General features: G+C 34.0%; 2 protein-coding genes across 3 annotated transcripts; both read left to right on the plus strand.

Moving 5' to 3' along the window:
- The first annotated feature begins 497 nt into the window (after nucleotides 1–497).
- LOC123196430 (G patch domain-containing protein TGH) lies at nucleotides 498–10,301 on the plus strand. 2 transcript variants are annotated; one of them, XM_044610459.1, is made up of 16 exons: nucleotides 498–770; nucleotides 1,306–1,396; nucleotides 1,500–1,594; nucleotides 2,415–2,518; nucleotides 3,206–3,267; nucleotides 3,353–3,427; nucleotides 3,792–3,943; nucleotides 4,993–5,068; nucleotides 5,161–5,241; nucleotides 5,390–5,467; nucleotides 6,419–6,563; nucleotides 6,974–7,457; nucleotides 7,642–7,926; nucleotides 8,005–8,133; nucleotides 8,595–8,804; nucleotides 9,095–10,301. In XM_044610459.1, the coding sequence occupies exons 1-16, from the start codon at nucleotides 636–638 to the stop codon at nucleotides 9,872–9,874; spliced, it is 2,982 nt and encodes a 993-aa protein (XP_044466394.1). In that variant the 5' UTR covers nucleotides 498–635; the 3' UTR covers nucleotides 9,875–10,301. The 2 variants fall into 2 exon arrangements, with proteins under 2 accessions (XP_044466394.1, XP_044466395.1); XM_044610460.1 differs by having other exon boundaries at nucleotides 5,393–5,467.
- Nucleotides 10,302–13,938: 3,637 nt separating this feature from the next.
- LOC123196278 (putative phospholipid-transporting ATPase 9) lies at nucleotides 13,939–22,171 on the plus strand. Its single transcript, XM_044610248.1, has 11 exons — nucleotides 13,939–15,376; nucleotides 15,784–17,135; nucleotides 17,261–17,371; nucleotides 17,702–17,978; nucleotides 18,257–18,345; nucleotides 18,435–18,543; nucleotides 19,693–19,902; nucleotides 20,345–20,470; nucleotides 20,579–20,677; nucleotides 20,856–21,047; nucleotides 21,201–22,171. Exons 1-11 carry the CDS (start codon nucleotides 14,981–14,983, stop codon nucleotides 21,846–21,848), a joined length of 3,609 nt encoding a protein of 1,202 aa, XP_044466183.1. The 5' UTR covers nucleotides 13,939–14,980; the 3' UTR covers nucleotides 21,849–22,171.
- The last annotated feature ends 25 nt before the right edge of the window (nucleotides 22,172–22,196 follow it).

Raw genomic sequence — 22,196 nt, forward strand, 5'->3', positions numbered from 1 at the left:
AAACCATAAGAACGTGTTTTATTTGAAACATATATTTGTTTGCACCCATATAAATATATTGATCATACATAAGAGTAAATTTGATCTAAATTAAATTTGAACAAGAATTAATTCGAATTTAAAACAATCAATTCAAAATTAAGTTTGATGGATTTGGATTATTGAAAAAGAAGAATCACTTATACAAAAAGGTTAATGTGATAAAAGGATTCAAACTGAACTTCAAACAATTTAGATCGATTTCACCTTTACTCACACATAAATATGAATATAAATTTAAAGAAGTTCGAAGAAGTTTTAAATTTGAAATTGAGAAAAGGTGTCTTAAACAAAAAATTTAATCAAGAATTTAGGGCGGAAATGTGTTAAAAAAAAACTCCAGTAAGTTTGAAATTAGGCATAAATTGATTTTACATTATACAAAATTAACAAATAAAAAGAAAAAGAAAATAAACAAACATGTTACATATCTTTGCCCAATCAATTGAGGCATTCAGCTAGCTTTTTGCTTTCCCTGTAACATTAACATTCCTTATTTTTGCTCTTGACTCTGCTACGGGGAAACTTATTGTTTCGCTTCCCGGCACCCAACCTCAACAAAGTCTCTTCGTTATCACACCAAAAATACCAAATAAATGGATTCCGACGAAGAGGATTATGTGTTCTTCGGCACGCCGATTGAGCGCGAGGAGGAGATCACCAGCCGTCGAAAGAAATCACAAGCCGAGGCCTCTGGTCATCTCCGAACCCTCGTTCCTTGGAAACAAGAGGTACTGCTTTGGTTTCTTAGAAAGCTCCGGATACTGAAACTATAACTGAGAAATATTTTGAAATTGCAATTCTGATGCTTCGTCTTGTTGTTATTGTGGTTTTTTTATCTTCATTTGTTATGGCTTATAATGAAAAATCTGAATTGGAGTTATGATTGTTTCGCATAGTTTTCTGAAGGCTAGTAGAGACTGTTTTGGGAGTGTTTTGTGGAAAGAGCTTTGAGAAAACAGTTCAAGTGCTAAAAACATTTTGAATTAGCTAGTATATATTTTTAGAATATAGATAGTACTCTTGCGAATGCATTTTGATCTTTTTTATGATGTTTCTTACGTTTTCTGAGCAATAAAATGGAGTATTAATTTTGAACAGTTTGATTTTAATTATTGAAATTAATTCATTATGCAAATCTGTATGATCTTATGGTTTCTTGTTTAGTGTCAGTTATAACTGCTACTACACATTTACAGTTCGTTTGGATTTCTGTGAAACTGGAATTGTATGATAGTATCTAGTTTAAAAATTATATTTCTACAGGTCAGAGATGAAGAAGGAAGAAGAAGATTTCATGGGGCGTTTACTGGTGGATTCTCTGCTGGTTATTATAATACAGCGGGCTCAAAAGAGGGTATCTTTTACTTCCTTTGGAATTAAAGATTGAGATCCTTTTTGTGTAATTTTCTGAGTGTAACTTAGAGGTTAATTTAATACCATGTGAAATGAATCTACAGGTTGGACTCCACAGACATTTACATCATCAAGAAAGAACAGAGCTGAAGTCAAACAGCAGAGCATTCTTAACTTTTTAGATGATGATGAGAGAGCTGTAAGTTCGATCATATTGTCCATTTCATTATAGTATATTTGTTCCTCAAATATTTTACCTGCTAGGTATTGGGTTCGAGTAACTGGATTGTCTGAGGCTATGTTTGGTGGCATGGAAATTCAGCCTTAAAATTGGAGTTAGAGATAGTTTTCTTCAGACAAATTAGGATTTTACAATTTTTTCCACTCAAGCTCAATTTCCAAGCTTTAATTTCATGTTGCCAAACACAGCGCTAGGATCATCTCTAAGTGAATTCAAGATGAATACAAAACAATATAAAACATATGTGATCTACTATTCCTGACAATCAGGAAATTGCTTTTTTTTTTTTTTGACTTGGCTGCTTATTTCTCAGCTTTATTTATGTACTGGTACTACCATGAGAAATGCAATAAACTCATTGCCCCTTTTATTAGGGTTAGACATAGAGACTGAATAACTGAGATATATGAACATGCTCCGGTGAGGCCATCACTATTGTGTTGGTTTTGATGGGTTCTTTTGACAAATTTGTGGTGCTGCTTTGTTTCTGGTCTATAGTTTAAAAGGTTTATACTTGCCCTGTGAAACTGTGAAGGTCAAGTTGATTTTTCATAGGTTCAACTTATAATGAAATTTAGCTGGCATCTTTCATCTCATATGCGTTAATGAGTTTGCACTCATGTAAACTCAGTTGTTAAGTTTCAACTTCTTATAATTTGTTTTGTAGAAATTTTTTTTTTACAGTTATTCAGTACCTATAGTTTTATGCCTCTGTATTGTTGTGACAATATTTTCAAATTTAGCAAAGATTTGTGGTTCACTTTTCTTTTTATTTTAGGAATTGGAAGGTAAATCCTTGGGGACATCTTCGCAATTTGATACGTTTGGATTTACTGCTGCTGAATTTGCTCGTAAACAAGCTGAGAAAGAGCAGCTGCAGAGGTTTTATATGCCTTTATGATAAAAATGCATATATATATATGTATATGTTTTTATCAGCAATTGAATGTGTGTGTGTGTGTGTGTGTGTGTTTTCATCAGCAATTGAATGTAATTGTTGTATGGTTAATTATGTGATTATTTTATAATTCTCGAAAATATGAAATCAGAATAGGTTTAGATCGATTATGTCAAAGTGGATATGTGATACATTGTAGTAATATGATTGTCTAATTCTTGTAAAAGGATATAACACGTGTTTAGTTTATAAAGAGGCAATGAGAACATTTAGTTTCTTATTTTAGTGGAGATTGCTTATAGAAATAAGAGAAGTTACATCTTCTACTGGGAGAGACATAAAGATTCCAAAACTTATGTAGTTATTCTGCAAAAAGGAACTACTTTTATATGTTTCCAACCAAGGAAAACTTTGTCATCATACTGTTAGGTGGCCCAGTATAATTACATCTTGCATGCACCTTCTTTTTTAGGTAATTTTATAATGGGACCATCTTAACAGAGACTCATAATCTAATGGGTTAGCAGTGTTATATGGATATGGAAACTGCTTATTGTTTTTTGACTATTTTTATGTGCCCTTGCATTTTTGTCATATTTTCGTTTCCTGTAGACAACACTTGCCTAACTTCTTTTTTTTTTTGTTTTTTTAATGTTTTGTATACACTGCAGACCATCAGCAATTCCTGGACCTGTTCCTGACGAATTAGTTGTTCCAGCCACAGAGTCTATTGGTTTGTCTTAAATATTTTGTAATAGTGTTGTAACTATGATATTGCAACTAATAGTTCTTAGCCTCACTTCCCTTTTCTTGATTAGGTGTAAAATTGCTGCTGAAAATGGGTTGGCGACGGGGTCGTTCAATTAAAGATTCACACGCGGATTCTTTATACGGTATTCAAATTATTTCCTTCCTCGTAGAATTTGTAGCATAGTTCAGAATTTTTTGGTTTGTTTCTTTTTATCTCATCATTAACATGCTTTACCTAACTTGTGAAAATGTAGAATATACTGGGATTAGCTTTCCTTGTAACTGTGGATCAATTTTGCTCTATTATACAAGTTGAAATGAGGGATCCCTTCAGTCATATATATATATCTATACACTTTTTCTGTATATTTCAAAACGTGTATTATTTTGTGTTTAATTACAGTCACTTTTTTGGTATCGATGCACTCACCATGTTTAACATTCACCGGCCGTCGATTTTTCTTATGGGTCAAACTTATTCTTTTCTTGTCTACAATTTGCCTACAGATGCACGGAGAGAAGCTAGAAAAGCTCTCTTAGCCTTTTCTTGTGATGATGCAAAAACACATTTTCCTGATTCAGAGCCTGTTGAGAGTTCTCGTGAAAGCTTTCTTGAGCATCCTGTCAATGACGATGTCCAGTCTTCTCAAAGCACACCTGTATGGATTCTTTGTAGCTAACTCTTATCGTCCATCAGCTGTTACTTCATGTCTTCACTCACCTTTGAATACTTTTATAAAATCAGATTGCATGATGTGATGACTGATGACTAATGCATTTGATTTAAGCTTTGGCTTTTGTTTTATTCTTTGTCAACTGCTGGAAGGTTTCAGAGTATCTTTCTTACATCAATATGCAAACTCAATTTTACATGGTTTTGCTTTTCAAGGTGGACAAACATTGAGCTTATTTGGGAGAGTGTGATCATAAATATGTGATAGCTGTATAAATATTTGATATATTTACTCCTTGGTTACTCCCAATATATGTAAATGATATACATATACAGATTTAAAAACAAAACTTTGTACTCTGATTATGTATATGATATTTTCAAGGGTAATTTAGAATATGTAGGAGTAGGACACAATGTGAATGTGATACGAACCATAGGAGAACCACATCTCAAAAGTTAGCTATCGAGATGAGAGAGCCTAAGGTCATATAAACCCCACACTAGTTACCCATACTTTCCAGTGTGGGATCCAAGTTCCATACCTTGCACTTGGGATCCTAACATACTAACACACTCTGCAGCCCTGGTGCCTATGCGGGTTGGCTGTGCGTTAGCTCCCTGCTAGCCCCGGGCGAACACTGCAATGCCCGCATCACCACCCGCGCTGCATGATTGCAACTGGGAGACATGGTGATGACTCTGATACCAAATGATACGAACCTTAGGAGAACCACATCTCAAAAGCTAGCTATTGAGATGGGAGAGCTCAAGGTCATATAAACCCTACACTAGTTGCCCATACTTTCCAATGTGGGATCTAAGTCCCATACCTTGCACTTGAGATCCTAACAGAATGTTTCAATATGGTGATTACTTCATAAAGCAGGATTGTAATAAGTAGAAGTAGAAATATAGTTCATGCAATTAGTTCTGTCTAATTTATTATTAACTATGCTGATATATAATTTGTTGTAGAAAGTTTACTTTATTATCTATGTGAAAATTGTGTATCACATCTTTCCTTTAGTGCAGGTGTATGTACTCAATCCAAAGCAGGATCTGCATGGTCTGGGATATGATCCTTTTAAGCATGCTCCCGAATTCAGAGGTTCATAGTTTCAACCTATAGATTGTAATCTGGATATAGCTAACTAATTGTATTGGTGGTCTTGTGTTTAAACCAGTTGTTTTTACTTTCAGAGAAGAAGAGATCAAGGCTTAGTAAAGAGCCTGGATACAGGAAAACATCGTTGATGAAAGATAGCCTTTTTGGTTTTAAGTGTAAGATCTATAATCTGTTTAATTACTCTTCATTTAACATTCTGTTTCTCGTTCAATCTATGTGAGATTTGTTTCTTTTGCTTGCATGCATTTATATGCCTTCTGCATGGTGGTGATTTAACTAGTTAGATCATACTGGATTCATCAGCAGGCAAAGCTGCTCCTGGTTTTGGCATTGGTGCACTCGAAGAATATGATGCCGAAGATGAGGATGTCTACACCTCTGGTTTGTACTTTTTACATTTGGATACACATTAAATTATCTGTATACATTGACACAATTCAGCTGACAAGACAAAAATGGCTGCCAAATTCTCCGAGTAGGAATTGTTATCATAGTGTGACTATTTTCAGGCTGAGGAAAGGGGGATGGGTTGAGGGGATGTGTTGGACGTTCATTTTGACACGTGTCATTTCTCTAGAAAATACAAGGAATTTTCCTATTTGAGTTGCATTGTCACCATTTTAAGTGTTGGGCAATCTATTTTAGCTAGGGCTGGATTCGAACCGAGCCAGGTCGAGCTCGAGCTCGACTCGGACAAGCCCGAAACGAGCCGGCCCAAGCCGAGCTCAAGCTACTCGCTTGATTTTTTAATTAAAAATTTTGATACAAAACGACGTCGTTTTGACCAATATATATTAAAACGATATCATTTTAATAACGAAAAACGAGCCGAGCCGAGTTCGAGCTTGGCTTTCACGAGCTCCTCGAGCTCGAACTCGAACTCGAGCTCAACTATATGTGAACTGAGCTGAGCGCGAGCTCAAGCTCGCTTGAGCTCCCCTCGACTCGGCTCGAATCCAGCCTTAATTTTAGCATATCAACTATTGCTTGCTTATATATTCATTACGCATAATTATAACACACACATCTTCTTGCTTTAGTTTTACTTCTTTTTTGTCATCATCATCATTTGTACTTTGGGTTTGCTGGGTGAATAGTTCAAGTAATATGCCTATTCATCATTGCTTCTTTAAGTTGCACTTAAGAAAAAACTGGGTGATGGAAAGGGCATCCCCAGATGTTAACTAATGGTCTACATGTCATATTTTTGTTTTTTAAGTGCTCTAACTGTACCGCCTGAGAACAAGCAACAAAAACCTGATTCTTTAATTTCTTAATTATATGCTAATGTAAATAGTTGGGTTTCTCCTTCTAAGTGCGGCTTTTCTTCAGATTACAACTTTGAGGATACTTATGTTCAAGAAGATGAGGAACCCTCTGAACCGAGTAAAGACAGTCGGAAAAAATTGGTTGGAAGGGATCAGGATGTCCTGCCTGGATTCACAGTTGCATCAAAGTCTGACTTCAAGTTGGAAAGGTAATTGTATAATAGTTATTCAATGCATAGATATTTATACATCTAGCCCATCATTTTATATATGCAATATTCATTCATCTTGATTCATTTTGTGTTTAGTTGTTTTTTTTTTTTTTGGAAAAATTTGATATTATTTTTAGGATATATTTTATTGACCTTCTCTAGCTTGAGGCCTAATTACAAGTGTATCCTTCTAATTTGGGAGTAGGCATAGATCAATTTTGTCGGGGAGTTCTATAATGATTTTAGGGTAATCTGGTCTAATTATATCAAACTTGAGAGAAGGTCAATGTAAATTTCTCTATTTTTTCTGTTCTTGTTGGAGTTTGAGAGATCAGAGGTATCAACACAGCTACCCTTGTGCTTTTTATTAAGTCACTCTATCTGTTTATTTTCATATTGTCATCCAGATTTGATTCACCAGTGGTTCCGAAGGATTTTGTTCCCCATCATAAGTTCTCTGGGCCACTTGAGACTGACAGCCAGCTTCTTGTTCCTCCTCCCCCTGAGGTTCCTCCTCCTGAGGACAATAATCTGAAACTCTTAATTGAGGGGGTTGCCACTTTAGTAGCCAGATGTGGCAAATTGTTTGAGGATCTTTCTAGAGAGAAGAATCAGTCAAATCCATTGTTTAGTTTTCTTGATGGAGGAAAGGGCCATGAATATTATGTGAGGAAGTTGTGGGAGATGCAACAGAAGCATAGTGATCAAACCAAGTTGGATGGGAAATCATCTCCATCTGTGCAGAAGATGACAGCAGAAAGTCGTGGCAAATTATTAGGAGAAAGGCCTCTGGAACAAAGTTCGCGAGATTCAAACTTGTCTACTGTTTCTGAAAATGTTGTTCATCTCCAGTTTAATCTTTCAGATACATTTACTGCATCTTCATCATTTGTAAGTTGTATACCTCAGTGCTTACTATTCTAGTTAAATTAATTATGTCATTGTTGGGAATTTCCTGGGTAGTTCTCTGCTTCTGTTTTATCAATCACTGCTTTATTGTACTCTTCTGGCAAGCTTTCAGAGAAACCTAAATTTGGAGTTTCTTTCTTCTATTTATTTACTCTATGTAATATAGAGTGAGTTGCCAGAAGTTGCAAAACCTTTTAAAGATGATCCTGCAAAGCAAGCAAGATTTGGGCAGTTTCTCAAGGAAAAGTACCAAGGAGGGCTTCGTACTACAGATTCTGGTGGAGCTACAAACATGTCAGAAGCAGCTCGTGCTCGTGAGAGACTGGATTTTGAGGCCGTAGCTGAGGCAATGCAGAAAGGTAAAAGCGGTAAGGAGAGCTTGCTCACCACACAGCAGTTTGTGGGGTTTTCAGCCGCGGGAGGGTTGCAATTCACTTCTGTTGGGACAGAGGTATATGCTATGTGGTGTAAATTTAGTTTCTAGAGTTATAACTTCGGAGTTTACCTTATATCAAACTTTCAAAAGCAGCAAATTAAAGATGCTCAAGCTGAAGATTTAACAACTAAGAAGATGTACCCAAGAAGGGAAGAGTTTCAATGGCGTCCTTCACCTATTCTCTGCAAACGCTTTGATCTTGTTGATCCTTTTATGGGGAAGGTAATCCATGCACTTGATTTAGCTCTTAATTTTCTGGTCTCTAATAGTGTACAATGATTAGTTAATTTTGTTTTTTAAGCAAAAAACTCAGCTGATTAGTTTTCTATAATTTCTGTTATGATAATTGAGGTTTTTTTGTTTAAAGGATGTTTTGATATAAAAAATTAAATTAAATATTGATGGTTTTTCAGTTGATTTTGATCTTGTTTTCCCCTCTTTCTGGTGGTTTCACATTTTTTTTCCTCTCTATATCTTCTTGCTTCTGTCATAGAGAAAGAGGGTTGGGGGTGATTCCTCAGCCTTGTTTCCAACTATGGATCTTTCTCTCTTTTCTTGGAAGCTCTATAAAATAGTACAAATTGCTTCTCCTGATATAGTGATTGAATATGAAGCTGTTACTGTAAACCTTGGTCATCTGAACATTATATTAACTTGGAAATAAACTATTCTGTCACTTGCAGCCACCGCCAGCTCCCCGGATGAGAAGCAAGATAGATTCTCTCATCTTCATGTCAGATTCTATTGAACCCACAAAATCAGAACAGTCTGTTAAAAATCTGTATTCTGCACCTCAATCTGAAGCTCCAGAAGTTAGGAGAGATGTAACTGACAAAGAAACTGAAGTTGAGGTAGAAGTTGAAAATGTTGAAAGGCCAGTTGACCTGTATAAGGTAATTTTCTCTTTATTTGATACGCAAAGAAGGTTTTACTTTAGACTTGCATGAGGGTCAGTAGTAATCTCAGTTACCTAATATCATTCTATAAATAATTGCGTACAGAGCAAATGGAAATAAAATTTCACCTTTTGTTATTATTTAGTTATGCGGGATAATTAGTAAGTGGAAAATTTGTCTTGGATATGGATACACATGTAACACTTTGGCATAGCATCGATCCTGATGTTTTTTTTTTTAAAATTGTGAAGGCATGGTCATTGGTAATAATCTTTACTCGTACGCAGGCTATTTTCTCTGATGAGTCTGAGGATGAAGTGGAAACAGTTAATCTCAACAAAGTGGAGGATCCAGAAAAGAAGATTGAAGTTGCTAATACAGCATTAAACCATTTGATAGCTGGTGACTTCTTAGAATCCCTGGGAAAAGAACTAGGCCTGGAGGTTCCCCCAGAGTTACCCTACTCTACAAGCAAAGCCAGTACTCGAGCTTCTGAGAAAGAAGCTGCTGATGCTAATGCTGGAAAAGCTCGTATCCTGCCTGCTGAAAAGAAGCCTTCTACATCAAATGTTAGTGGTGGAACAACCATTGACCAAGGATTGTCACAGCAGAGAGGGTCTGCTCAAGAGGGTGAATCCCGAAAAAATGAATCCACACCTGGTAACCCTTTGAATAGTGGTGGCAGAATTGCAGATACAGAGACTGTTTTGCATGAATATAAACCTAGCAAAGTTAACCGGGAAAAGACAAAAGAGAATGCTAAAGCTAAATCACCCTCTAGACATCATCGAAATTGGAGCAGTAATTCTGAAGATGAAAGGAGTAGAAAACGATATAGACAACATCAGTATAGAAGCAGTGACTCATATAGTGATTCATCCACTGATCATCGAGATCGACACCATTCTAGGTCAAGAAGGCAAAAGAAAGAATCCTCTCGAGAAAAGACTAGCAGCAGAAGAAAACATCATAAGCATAGAGGGAGAGACTCTCCTAGAAGATCACGTTACAGTACTGAGAAGGAAGATTATGAAGAGAAGAAGGAGAAAAGGAAATGGAGAGATTGAATTGAACCAAGTCTCATTTCTCTAACACAAATTGAAGCTGCCGATGAGAGAGTTTGGAATGAATATCCATGGAAGAGTCTTGGCTATTGTGGTTCTTTTTTCTGCTGAGCTACAGTTGATTAGAGTTCATTATCATCAAGCTCTTTACTTAAGGTGGGGCTTAATTTCGCAATCAGAGCTTTCTTCTGAGAGGTAATTTGCATTGCATGCCTTGAATTATTTTGTTGGAACACATCAAAGCTGTTGGTTTAAACCTAAAACACACCAATGACTACTACTTCTATAGTTTTAAGCACCTATACACAAATGTTAAATTTTGAATATTATCTCGTAAGGCGCATTTGGTTTGGGATAATAAGAGATTTCTCTGTAATTTATATTTTATTATTGACATTATCTTGTTTAATTCAAATAAGTTATTAGGCTATACCTTTTCCATAGGAAATATCAATGATTTTATTCCTATTTAATAAATTTAGTTTATATATTAAAAACATTTAAGAAAAATAATATTTCATTACTGCAAACCAACGCATTAATTATCTTTACATTACTAATTATCTAAACATATTATTAATTTATACGTATTTTTAAAAGTTTTTTTTTTTTTGGTTATTTTTTATTTTGGTGATTGAAGTATTTCTTGGACCAAACCCACTGCCAATGCATAAAGGCAAAATTGAAGTATTGATGAAGCAGTGATGTTTGATTTATATTTTGGGACTGGTAGCTTAGCAAAAAATGTTTGCCAACAGCTTCAAAATCTGCATTTTCAGTTTTTTAATATCATTAATTTCAGATTCATAGGAAAGGACTGCATTAGTTGTTTACATTCCCTAGTTGTTTATTTTTATTTTTTAATTTCTAGCATTAATGGCATGATTCTCATTGAAATCATTTTCAAATAATTAAAACCGTTTTTTTATAGCTTTAAATATACTCACCAACCCAAATCTCGAGATAGTTTCCTTTCAATTCTTTATAAATTATAATAATTAATTAATTATTAAGTAATGTGTTTGGTTTGAGTACTTACTCTTCCAATCCCAATTGGCACCTTCCTTAGATTGTCGTCTCTTTGAAGCCTGAAGGGCTTTTTCTTTGAATCTTCCAAGTGTAGATTCAATGACTTGTAATCGAAAAGTTGAATTTGAACACAATAATAACAAATGGTGTTTGGAATTGGTAAAAGAATCCCTTGGTATTATTGGGGTCAGAAAGCAAAACACGCAAAGTAACAATCAGTATTGACGGATTGGTCAAATTTTGGAGACATAAGACAAACCAACCAATGTTTATGTCATGCACGGCAACTTGTTCAAACCTGCAAATCACTATTATTTATAATTGTCATATCTAAAACCCTTAAAAATATATAAAAAATAAATATATATAATATTATTTTTAAAATAATATTGATTGAGTATTTTTGTTTCTAATCTTATACAAAAGTTTTACTATGGCTTTTGATAAATATATTCTATTGAAAAAAAAAAAAAAGGAAGGAGTTTTAAAAGAGAAAAAAATGGGTGTTAAGTGTAACATCGTCATTGATTACCGCCTATAATTTATGAAATTTCCTCAACTTGACCGTTGACTAAATTTAAAGGTTGAAGGGAGGCATTTTTCATGAGCCAATACGCGTAACCCGTCAATAACACATTTCAAATCTTTCCTTGAATTTTCCAACTAACTTTTCAGCTTTTGTTGGCTGACACAAAATATAATAATCAATGATTTGAAAGCTAGACTGGTTAAACGGATTAAATTTGATTTGTTTAATATAAAAAATTAGTTTATTATTCGTTCGGTTAAAAATTAAATTTGACTTTTAAATTTTTTAAATTTTAATTATTTTTAAATAATTTGATTATTTTTTATTAAATTAGATAAATTTTTAACGGTTTGTAAGAAAATAATAAGTTCAAAAATAAAATTAAAAAGAAAAAAATATTTTATATCTATTTTATATCTTCTATAGACGATAATTTACAGAATTATTTTTTTTTCTGTATTGTAAGATTGAAAATTTTTTATTTTAATTATTTTATTGAAATTAAATGAATAATTATTACTCTTTAAAAAAGATTTTTTAAGTAAAATCTATTTATTATAATTTAATAATAAGTTGAACCGGTTGAACCATGAACCAGTGAGACAACCAGTTTGATCACCAGTCTGGTTTTAAAAACATTTATAATTATTTTTATTATTATATGGTTGAATTATTTTTAATAAGAAAATTTAAAATATTTAATTAAATGGTAACGTGATTACATTTTATCGTTAATAATAAAATTATATATACATCTATTTGATATATCATTTAGGTATATAAATAATATATTATTATGTATATCGATGATTTTAAATTAAAATAAAGTAATATTTAATCACATGATGACATATTATATATATACTCAAATTATGTATAAAAAATATGTATATATAACATTACTCTATCGTTAATATACAAATTAGTATTCGGTATTAATGTATATAGTTTTACTATATTCAATTTGGGTTTTGATGTGTAATTAATTTATCTGAACAAGGAGTAAAATGTGTAAGTTCAACGATGAAAAATGAAAACTTTTAAGGGACTAATACAATACCATAAAACAATATATACACATTTTTTAAAACATAATTAAGTACACAGAAAATGTGTTATATATAAATAAATGATTTTAAATTAAAAAAATAATATCGAATCGTATAGTAAAATATCGTTTAAAACATAATGTGTTAACATAATTGAGTATAGAGATAATGTGTTAACACTGAATCGTATAGTAAAATACATATATAAAACAAAACAAATACACATAATTCGATTAACAATGTCTTTTCCATTATTAACTATAAGGTTATAAAAACATAGATATATATCTATATATTTATAATATATAGGAATTAAGGGCAACAAAATTATAAATAAATCTTTTATTAATATTTTTTTTTTACATAAAATCATGAAAGGTTTTGAATTATTACCAAATATTTAGACCAAAAAGCCATGTGAAATGATTCTACAATGTAAAAAGGTATTAAATTGAGAATATGCAATAGAAATGGGTGAAAGAAAAAGAATGACGAAGTTGACAATTGAAGATTTGGACTTTTCCCTTCTTAGACAATTATTAATAATATCAAAGTTTGTGATTAACTTTAAATAAAATAATTAAGGCAAGAATTTTGAAACTAATTGTATATTTGTGTCTTGTTCACGTCTTTAGCCAAGAGTTGACCCTTTCAACATGCACCACCCACTCCACATCTTGTATATACTATGTATGAATATACTATTGAGTAAACAAAATTATACACATACTATATAATAGATTTAATATCAATAATACCTTTGATAGTATATACAAGTTACATTTTGACCTAATACTTTCTTCTCCTTCGTCGTTTCTTGGCCACCTGAAAAACACTTAGAAGGGAAACTTCTGTAGATATGAACACGCTTAAAGCTTATATAAGAAGTATGATATCTTCACGTTGGTGGAAACAAAAAGTTGTGCATATGATTGAAAATGTGATGCCAATGTAAAGATCGAAACACGTAATTGTAAGAAATTGAAACACTAGTTGGCAATGATGCAAAGATAGCAATAATGGGAGAGGAACAATCTTGTTAACGACTTATTTTTTATTATTGATGGGTATTTTTTTATAATTTTTACTGAGCTAAATAAAAAAATTTATGAATTAATAAGATTAATACTATATGCATAAAATAATATATATAATTTTATACATAAATAATAATATATCATTATATAATTATATATATTTAAATTAAAAATAAAACAATATTTATACATAATTTTATCAAATTAATACTCGTCATAATCTTTTTCTCTCACTATCATCCCTCTCCTTTTTACCAACTTTATTTGAAAATGTTATATTTATATATATTTTAATATTATATATTATTTTATAATCACGAAATAATATTTCATTTATACCCTTATTTGTAAATTCCCATGCAAAAATACTCTAATTTGTTCGAGAAAAGATGCCTAAGCCTTCCATCTGCCCAAATGTGAAGACATAAATGATTGACCAATAAAATCTTAAATCCTTTCAGATTTCTCAGAGTCTTTCCATCTAAATTTCAGCACTCGTGCTGCAGCCTCCCCAATATATGCGCGTTCTCAAGTATTTTCGCTTCTTCTTCTTCTTCCCTGAAGCTTCACCTGATGTATTCAATGAGCTAATAATCTCTATATCTTTTCCCATTCATTCTTGTACACCTAGCTCTTCGTTTGACTTTCTAGAAGGCTTGCTCGCCACTTCAAATAATTCCCATTTGCAATTTTTTTTTATAAGTTCTATTTTTTATTTGATAGCCCTTGCCTCACAGTTGGAACCGGCTGTTAAAGTTTCAATTTTTATTTTATTTTTTGGTTTTAGTTAAGTGGGTTGCTTTCAGTTCTTTAATTTTATTAACTGGTTTGGTTTTAAATGCGTTGTTGTTGAAGTAGTTGAATTGAATGTGTCATATTGTACTCTATAAAACAAACCCATCTCCATGTTTATGTGCTTGTTTGTTCAAAGTTTGTATGTACAACTACTAGTCATATATAACCCGCTAACTCAGCTCAGCCCAAAGCCACAGCTCCTCCAATCTACCCACATGAAAGATTTATTGAACAACAAAACATGTTTATTTTAGTTTTGTTTAGTTAGTAGTTTCGAAGGTGTTTTTTCTTTAGCTCTCTGTTTTTGATAAGATTTTTTTCATATACTGTAAAGGTTTTGGAATATTTGAGATTCAAGTAGGTTCAAAATTTTTTCTTTCACTTCCTTTTTTTTTCTTAGAAATCATCTTTTTTGAGTTAAGTTATATGTTAATTTAGTTTACTTTTTTGAGTTTGGACATATTGTTTATCTAGAAACTTTTGACTTGTGTTATCGTTAGATCTAGAAGTGTTGGGAGTTAACTGATTTCTAGATGGATGGTTTTCTGTTAACTGAAATCATTCGTTGAAGATTCTTCTAAAAGCTAGAGTTCCTCTGAAGCAGAATTTGTGCTACTGAGTGGTGTTTTATGCTTTCAACCATTTGAAAGATCAATTTTTGTTGCTATAGATGGCTGGTAATAGAAGAAAGAGGCATCTTTTCACCAAACAAATTCATGCATTTACTTGTGGTAAAATATCCTTTAAAGGTGATCATTCACTGATTGGAGGACCTGGATTCTCCAGAGTAGTGTATTGCAATGACCCTGACGGCTTTGATGCCAGTGTCTTCAATTACAGGGACAATTATGTTAGAACTACAAAGTATACTCTTGCAACATTTATTCCCAGATCATTGTTTGAGCAATTTAGGAGAGTTGCCAATCTTTATTTTCTTCTCTGTGCAATACTTTCTTTCACGCCTCTTTCTCCTTACTCTGCTGTGAGTAATGTTCTTCCTCTTGTTGTTGTGATTGGAGCTACTGTGGGGAAAGAGATTCTTGAAGATTGGCAGCGAAAAAAGCAGGTAATTTTGTTATATTGGTGTGAATTCTAATGCAGCTTTCTGAATTTATTGTTTAGTTTCTTAGAGGTCTACATTATATTGTGGAATAGGCGAATTCACAACTGAATTCCCTCAACCGTATTTGAGAAATATCGTAACGTATGAAAGATTCATGAAGTTTTAGTTCCGAAAATTTTGTGGCAACAAGGAACAGATTCTTTAAGAAGTGCTTTCATTTTGGTTGTGATCAATTTATTACATTCAGAGCAAAGTTCTTTTTTTTGAAATCAGATTTTAGAGCGGTACTATTAATTGTTTTTCTGTTCCACCACCCTTTACTTTCTTTGAGACCCTATAACAAATTAGGTGAAAAGTTTCTGTCTCAGTTTTTTATGCTGTTATAAATTCTCATGTTTGTTTTACTGTAGGATATTGAGGTGAATAACAGGAAGGTGAAAGTGCATTTTGATAATGGGGTTTTTGGTAATAGAAAATGGAGGGATCTCAAAGTTGGGGACATTGTGAAGGTAGAAAAGGATGAATTTTTTCCTGCTGATCTCATCTTACTTTCCTCAAGTTATGAGGAAGCAATTTGCTATGTTGAAACCACAAACCTGGATGGAGAAACCAATTTGAAATTGAAACAAGCACTCGATGCCACTTCAAATCTGATTGAGGACTCTAGCTTCCGAACTTTCAAGGCTACCATAAGATGTGAAGATCCCAATGCAGATCTGTACTCCTTTGTTGGCAGTATGGATCTTGAAGAACAAAAATATGCTCTCAGCCCTCAGCAGCTTCTTCTTAGGGACTCGAAGTTGCGGAATACTGATTATATCTATGGGGTAGTTATCTTTACAGGTCATGATACAAAGGTTATTCAAAATTCAACGCCACCCCCTTCTAAGAGAAGCAAAATTGAGAGAAGGATGGATAAGATAATTTACTTTTTGTTCGGCATGTTAGTTTTAATGTCTATTATCGGATCGATAATCTTTGGGATTACAACTAGTGAGGACATAGAAGATGGAAGGATGAAGAGATGGTATCTTAGACCAGATAATACTACTATATACTATGACCCTAAGAGAGCAGCGGTTGCAGCAATTCTGCAGTTTTGGACTGCTGTTATGCTGTATGGATATTTGATCCCCATTTCCTTGTATGTGTCAATAGAAATTGTCAAAATCCTTCAGAGCAGGTTTATCAACCAAGATATTGACATGTACTATGAGGAAGCTGACAAGCCGGCAATGGCTCGTACCTCAAATTTAAATGAAGAACTTGGCCAAGTTGACACTATACTTTCTGATAAAACAGGGACTTTAACGTGCAACTCCATGGAATTTATCAAGTGTTCAATTGCTGGGACCTCCTATGGTCGTGGAGTAACTGAAGTTGAGAGAGCTATGGCCAGGCGAAAGGACTCCCCTTTACCAGAAGAGGCAACTGAGGAAGAGGCTAATGTTGTGGAGTCTGCTGAAAAAAAGGCATCTGTTAAAGGTTATAATTTTGTGGATGAAAGGATTGTGAATGGTAATTGGGTTAAAGAGCCTCGGGCTGCAGTAATCCAAAAGTTCTTACGACTGCTGGCTATCTGCCACACTGCACTACCTGAAATTGATGAAGAAACTGGAAGGATTACATATGAAGCTGAATCACCAGATGAAGCAGCTTTTGTCATTGCTGCAAGAGAACTTGGGTTTGAATTCTATGAAAGGACTCAAACAAGCATCTCCCTGCACGAGTTAGATCCGGCCTCTTGCAGGAGAGTTGAAAGGTCTTTTTCTTGCAAGCGTTTATGTTTTACCTATTGCCTATAAGTGGTTAATTACATGATATGGGATTATTCAAATCCATTCTGATATAAAGGGCACACATTTTATTGAGTCTATATTCTTTCAGGTCTTACAAACTTTTGAATGTCCTGGAGTTCAGTAGTGCTAGAAAGCGGATGTCTGTGATTGTAAGAAATGAGGAGGGGACTTTGCTACTACTTGCCAAAGGTGCTGACAGGTTTGTAATCCGAAACATCGCACTAGAGCTTGTGATATACTTTGATTTAGGATTTGGTTCTTATAGTGTGAGCTAGGTTTATCCATCAGAAGGAGATGGTGAATTGCTTACTCACAGGCAAGATATTAGTGTGTGGAATGGCTCTTAATGTTGCTCTTACAAACAATAACATTCAACAACCAAAGAGTCAAAACCAGGGCCTTACACTATTATTCTCTGAATGAAAGATACTTGTTTCATTAGAATTTCAGAAAGGGTAGTTTGTTTTGGTTTTATGTTGATAACTACAGATTACTTGACATTCATTTAATCTTTTTTACCTTCAAGCAGTGTCATGTTTGAAAGACTTGCCGAGAATGGAAGAGAGTTTGAAGAGCAGACCAAGGCACACATCAATGAGTATGCTGATGCCGGTTTGAGGACTTTAATACTTGCCTATCGCGAACTGGATGAGGAAGAATACACTAGGTTTAATGGGGAATTTACTGTGGCCAAGAATTCAGTGAGTGCAGATCGTGAGGAAATGATTGAGGAAGTGGCAGAAAAAATTGAAAAGGATTTGATTCTTCTTGGTGCTACAGCTGTTGAAGACAAACTTCAACAAGGGGTAGGTTTCACACTAAAAAAAAGATAGTTTATTGCAATTAAATTTTGTTTTTATCTCATAAAACAAACTCTTTGAAGTGTCAATATTTATGGGGCTACTTATATCATGAAAATGGATGCTAAAAGGTTAGAACTTTTTATTGAAAAAAAATGTGCAGTAATTAAATTTCTTCTGCTGGAATTGTTAATGTATGTCCAGTCCAAATGTCAGGAATAGAGTGAGTTTCTCAGAGATTGGGTGCAGAAATTGAGGCTAACTATTTCTGTTCTGTGAGACAGGTTCCTGAATGCATTGACAAACTTGCCCAAGCAGGAATCAAACTATGGGTTTTGACTGGAGATAAGATGGAGACTGCAATCAATATTGGGTATAATTAGTTGACATAATTTTTTCTCCATGAACAAACTAAAGTCTGATATGCTAACATTTTTTTGTATTTTGTGTTAAACTGCACAGCTTTGCCTGTAGTTTGCTTAGACAAGGAATGCAACAAATAATTATCAACTCAGACACACGTGAAACTAAAGCGCTCGAGAAATCAGAAGATAAATCTGCTGTTTCCGCGGTAATCCTGAATTCATTGTTTTCTTTTTCTTCATTGGGTGGGATTTGAGTTAGCATGGCTTAACCCCCTAATTTAGGATTGTATTTAGAGGTTATAGCATAATTTTATTTTTTTTCTTTAAGAGAGAGGGTTTAAGCTATGTTCTCTTTTAATGGGTCAATTGTTACAAATTTAGCATCGAAAATTCTTTGAGGAAATTCAATTCCAATGAAAATTCTCTATATGTGTGAACTCCAGATATGATTATTTATCTTAGTATATAGGAAATTCTGGGTGATAATTTCTCTACAGTTTTCAACAATGAAGTTTAATTTTTTCACCAGACTGTTGATGGCTGATAAAACATTGAAGGGAGATAGAAAAATCCTTGAGTTAACAAATAATTTTGTTTACCTCACAAGTTTCCTTCTCCTTATCTGTTGCTAGGATTTGCAAGTCCACCCAAAATGTTCCTTTGGTAATATTGTTTACTGTACTGGTTTCGTCATTGTCCTTGTCATTCTTGTCATCAAACTTGTAAAGCCTGTGGGTTTCCGGTATCAGGTTTTGACAGATGATAATATACCATCACAGACTTACAGTTTACATCCTCAATAATTTCAGAGGATGTGCAGCAAAACATCAATTTAATTCCTTGTGCAGTTAAAAAGATCTTTTTGTTGAAATTTTGGTCGGATTGGTTATTTAGACAAGTTGAAGTGTAGATTCTTCCACTCTTTCACGTGGTAATACAGTTACACCACGTATTGCTTGACGTAAAACAGATAGTGGATTTTTTTCTGTCTTTTCCTGTTGGAAACGAGTTGGTCACCTACATGTTGCAGTTCAGATCTTCTAGAACTGAATATTTTCAAACTCAAAATCATTATTTTTGCTATGATAGATAACTTTCTAACTTGACTATTGTGGTACTTGATAGACATTCAGGGAGCCATTTTAACAAAAATAAAATGTTATAAAAGATTTTGTTGTGGAATTCATTTCTGACATTCTGCAAAACTAGTTTTTGAAAATCCAAATTGTCCAAAAGTGAGGACAGTTCTAGTAACATACTTCATAACTCTTGCATACCAGTTTTTAAGTATTATATTGGCCAAGGTTCATTTAGCGGTAACTTCTGTGCTTGATGAGATTTTGCTGATTCTTTAGGCATTGAAGGAAATTGTTATCCGTCAGATAGTTGCTGGAAGGGCATTGCTTAGAGCTTCAAATGAAAGCTCAGAGGCATTAGCGCTGATCATTGATGGGAAGTCACTCACGTATGCCCTAGAAGATGATGTCAAGGACATATTTCTAGAGCTTGCCATTAGCTGTGCTTCAGTAATCTGCTGTCGTTCATCTCCAAAACAGAAAGCACTTGTAAGCCTCATCATCTTTTTAGCTATTGCTGGGGAATTTATTATTGTTTAATTTGTTTTAAACCCAGTTAGTGTCTTGACCATGTGTCAAAATGTGTTTGACTTACTTCTGTAACAAGCGTGAAATGATGTATCATAAAACTGCTAGGCATGTCACCTTAGATAAAGAGTACTGACCCAGAAGTGTTAATATATCAGTGTAATTGCAATGTAAGCATCCACAAACAACGAATGTTGTATAAATATGAAGAGACAACTGAAAATCTGATTCCATAGGATCTTTAATTCTTTCACTCTTCAAACCATTTTATCTTGATGAGGAAGATTTTTGTCACCCTACTCAATAATAACTTGATTCCTATGAGAATTTCAACAAAATTTCAGAAACAAAAATTGTCCAAACATTTTCTTGGTTCTTGCTAAGATGTGTTAAAATTTTGAAGGTTACGAGGCTAGTAAAAGTTAAAACTGGTAGCACAACTTTAGCAATTGGTGATGGGGCAAATGATGTTGGAATGCTTCAAGAAGCAGATATTGGAGTTGGCATCAGTGGTGCAGAAGGAATGCAGGTAAATGCCAAACATGTTATAATTTTTCATTGTATCTTGACTCTAATCCATATATTGGTCTAACTGGGATTCTCAACTTTCTCCCGGCTGTCTCTTCAAAAATTTCAGGCAGTCATGTCAAGTGACATTGCAATTGCACAGTTCCGATTCCTGGAGCGCTTACTACTTGTGCATGGACATTGGTGTTATCGGAGGATTTCATCGATGGTAAGACTCTGGTAGCATATTCTTTCTTTCCCTCTTTGGTTTATGATGGACGTCAATTTTACATGTGGTGGAGAGAAGCTACTGATTAGTTTTCTTGAAACGCACTAACACAGTGGCCTTATGCATTGTGAGATTGATTGAATTCAAAACACTGACCTTTTTCTCCTATATGCTGCAGATATGCTATTTCTTCTACAAGAACGTTGCATTTGGCTTCACAATCTTCTTCTTTCAGACGTATGCATCATTTTCTGGCCAAACAGTATACAATGACTGGTTCCTATCACTTTATAACGTTTTCTTCACATCACTTCCTGTGATTTCCCTGGGAGTTTTTGACCAAGACATAGCTGCCCGTTTGTGTCTGAGGGTAGGTGCCACATTAAACCTTGTTTTTCTTGTCCAAATTTTGAAAAGCTCAGTAGAAGTCAATTACTAAATAATCTCACATAAGTTGTCATTCTTTAGTCACCTAAAAAAGAGCTCATGGAAATATGATTCTTGTTTTTTATTTTCTTTACAGTTCCCTCTATTGTACCAAGAAGGTATACAAAATATCCTATTTAGCTGGACTCGTATACTTGGATGGGCATTCAATGGAGTTTTAAGTGCTGTCATCATCTTCTTCTTTTGCATCCGGGCAATGGAGCAACAAGCCTTCCGTAAAGGTGGGGAAGTTGCTGGCCTAGAAGTCCTTGGTGCCACCATGTATACATGTATTGTTTGGGTGGTGAACTGTCAAATGGCAGTGTCCGTAAGTTATTTTACATATATACAACATATCTTCATCTGGGGTAGCATTATAGTCTGGTATCTATTCCTATTGGCATATGGGGCCATGGATCCCAACACATCAACAACTGCCTATAAGGTCTTCATTGAAGCATGCGCCCCTGCACCATTTTTCTGGCTTATTACAATCTTAGTTCTGATCTCCTCTCTCCTTCCATATTTTGCTTACTCATCCATTCAAATGAGGTTCTTCCCCATGTATCATCAGATGATACAATGGATTAGATTTGATGGGCAAACAAATGACCCTGAGTATGTTTATATGGTGCGACAGAGATCGTTGCGACCAACAACTGTAGGTTTCACTGCCCGGTTTGAAGCAAGCTCGAGAAACTTGAAAGCAGACCTTGAAAAGATTACTGGAGGACAAGGTTTGTAGATTCTATTCAGAATGGTTGGTATATACCTGCTAAGATTTTCTTCTTCTTGTACATATTTGATTCAGAGTTTATATTTCACCCAAGTTGCTCAGCAAGAAGAATGTTTCGCGGATAATGCTCTCCAGTGAAACGATTCCAGTCATATCTTACAAGTTGTTGATTATAAAAGTTTTGTTATTGTGAGCTTCAAAACTAGATTTCCATTTGTATTGTTCATGTAATTTGTAATCCTAAAAGCTTGATTCAATTTATTTTTCCCTTAAATGTACTTTGTAAATCAAATTTTAAGTTAAAGAAATGTGACATGATGCTGCCTTGAACAGATTACTTGCTTTGCTTCATATTGG

Source organism: Mangifera indica, chromosome 14, assembly GCF_011075055.1.
Source record: "Mangifera indica cultivar Alphonso chromosome 14, CATAS_Mindica_2.1, whole genome shotgun sequence".
Taxonomy (NCBI): domain Eukaryota; kingdom Viridiplantae; phylum Streptophyta; class Magnoliopsida; order Sapindales; family Anacardiaceae; genus Mangifera; species Mangifera indica.

What these genes read in the sequence shown, in the direction of transcription:
- LOC123196430 (XM_044610459.1), top strand. Translation starts at nt 636, where the DNA reads ATGGATTCCGACGAAGAGGATTATGTGTTCTTCGGCACGCCGATTGAG. An exon ending in TGAGGATGTCTACACCTCTG is followed by an intron (nt 5,468 to 6,418) that starts GTTTGTACTTTT and finishes GCTTTTCTTCAG; the next exon opens with ATTACAACTTTGAGGATACT. An exon ending in TCACTTCTGTTGGGACAGAG is followed by an intron (nt 7,927 to 8,004) that starts GTATATGCTATG and finishes TTTCAAAAGCAG; the next exon opens with CAAATTAAAGATGCTCAAGC.
- LOC123196278 (XM_044610248.1), top strand. Translation starts at nt 14,981, where the DNA reads ATGGCTGGTAATAGAAGAAAGAGGCATCTTTTCACCAAACAAATTCAT. An exon ending in CTCCAAAACAGAAAGCACTT is followed by an intron (nt 19,903 to 20,344) that starts GTAAGCCTCATC and finishes AAAATTTTGAAG; the next exon opens with GTTACGAGGCTAGTAAAAGT. An exon ending in GTGGTGCAGAAGGAATGCAG is followed by an intron (nt 20,471 to 20,578) that starts GTAAATGCCAAA and finishes CAAAAATTTCAG; the next exon opens with GCAGTCATGTCAAGTGACAT.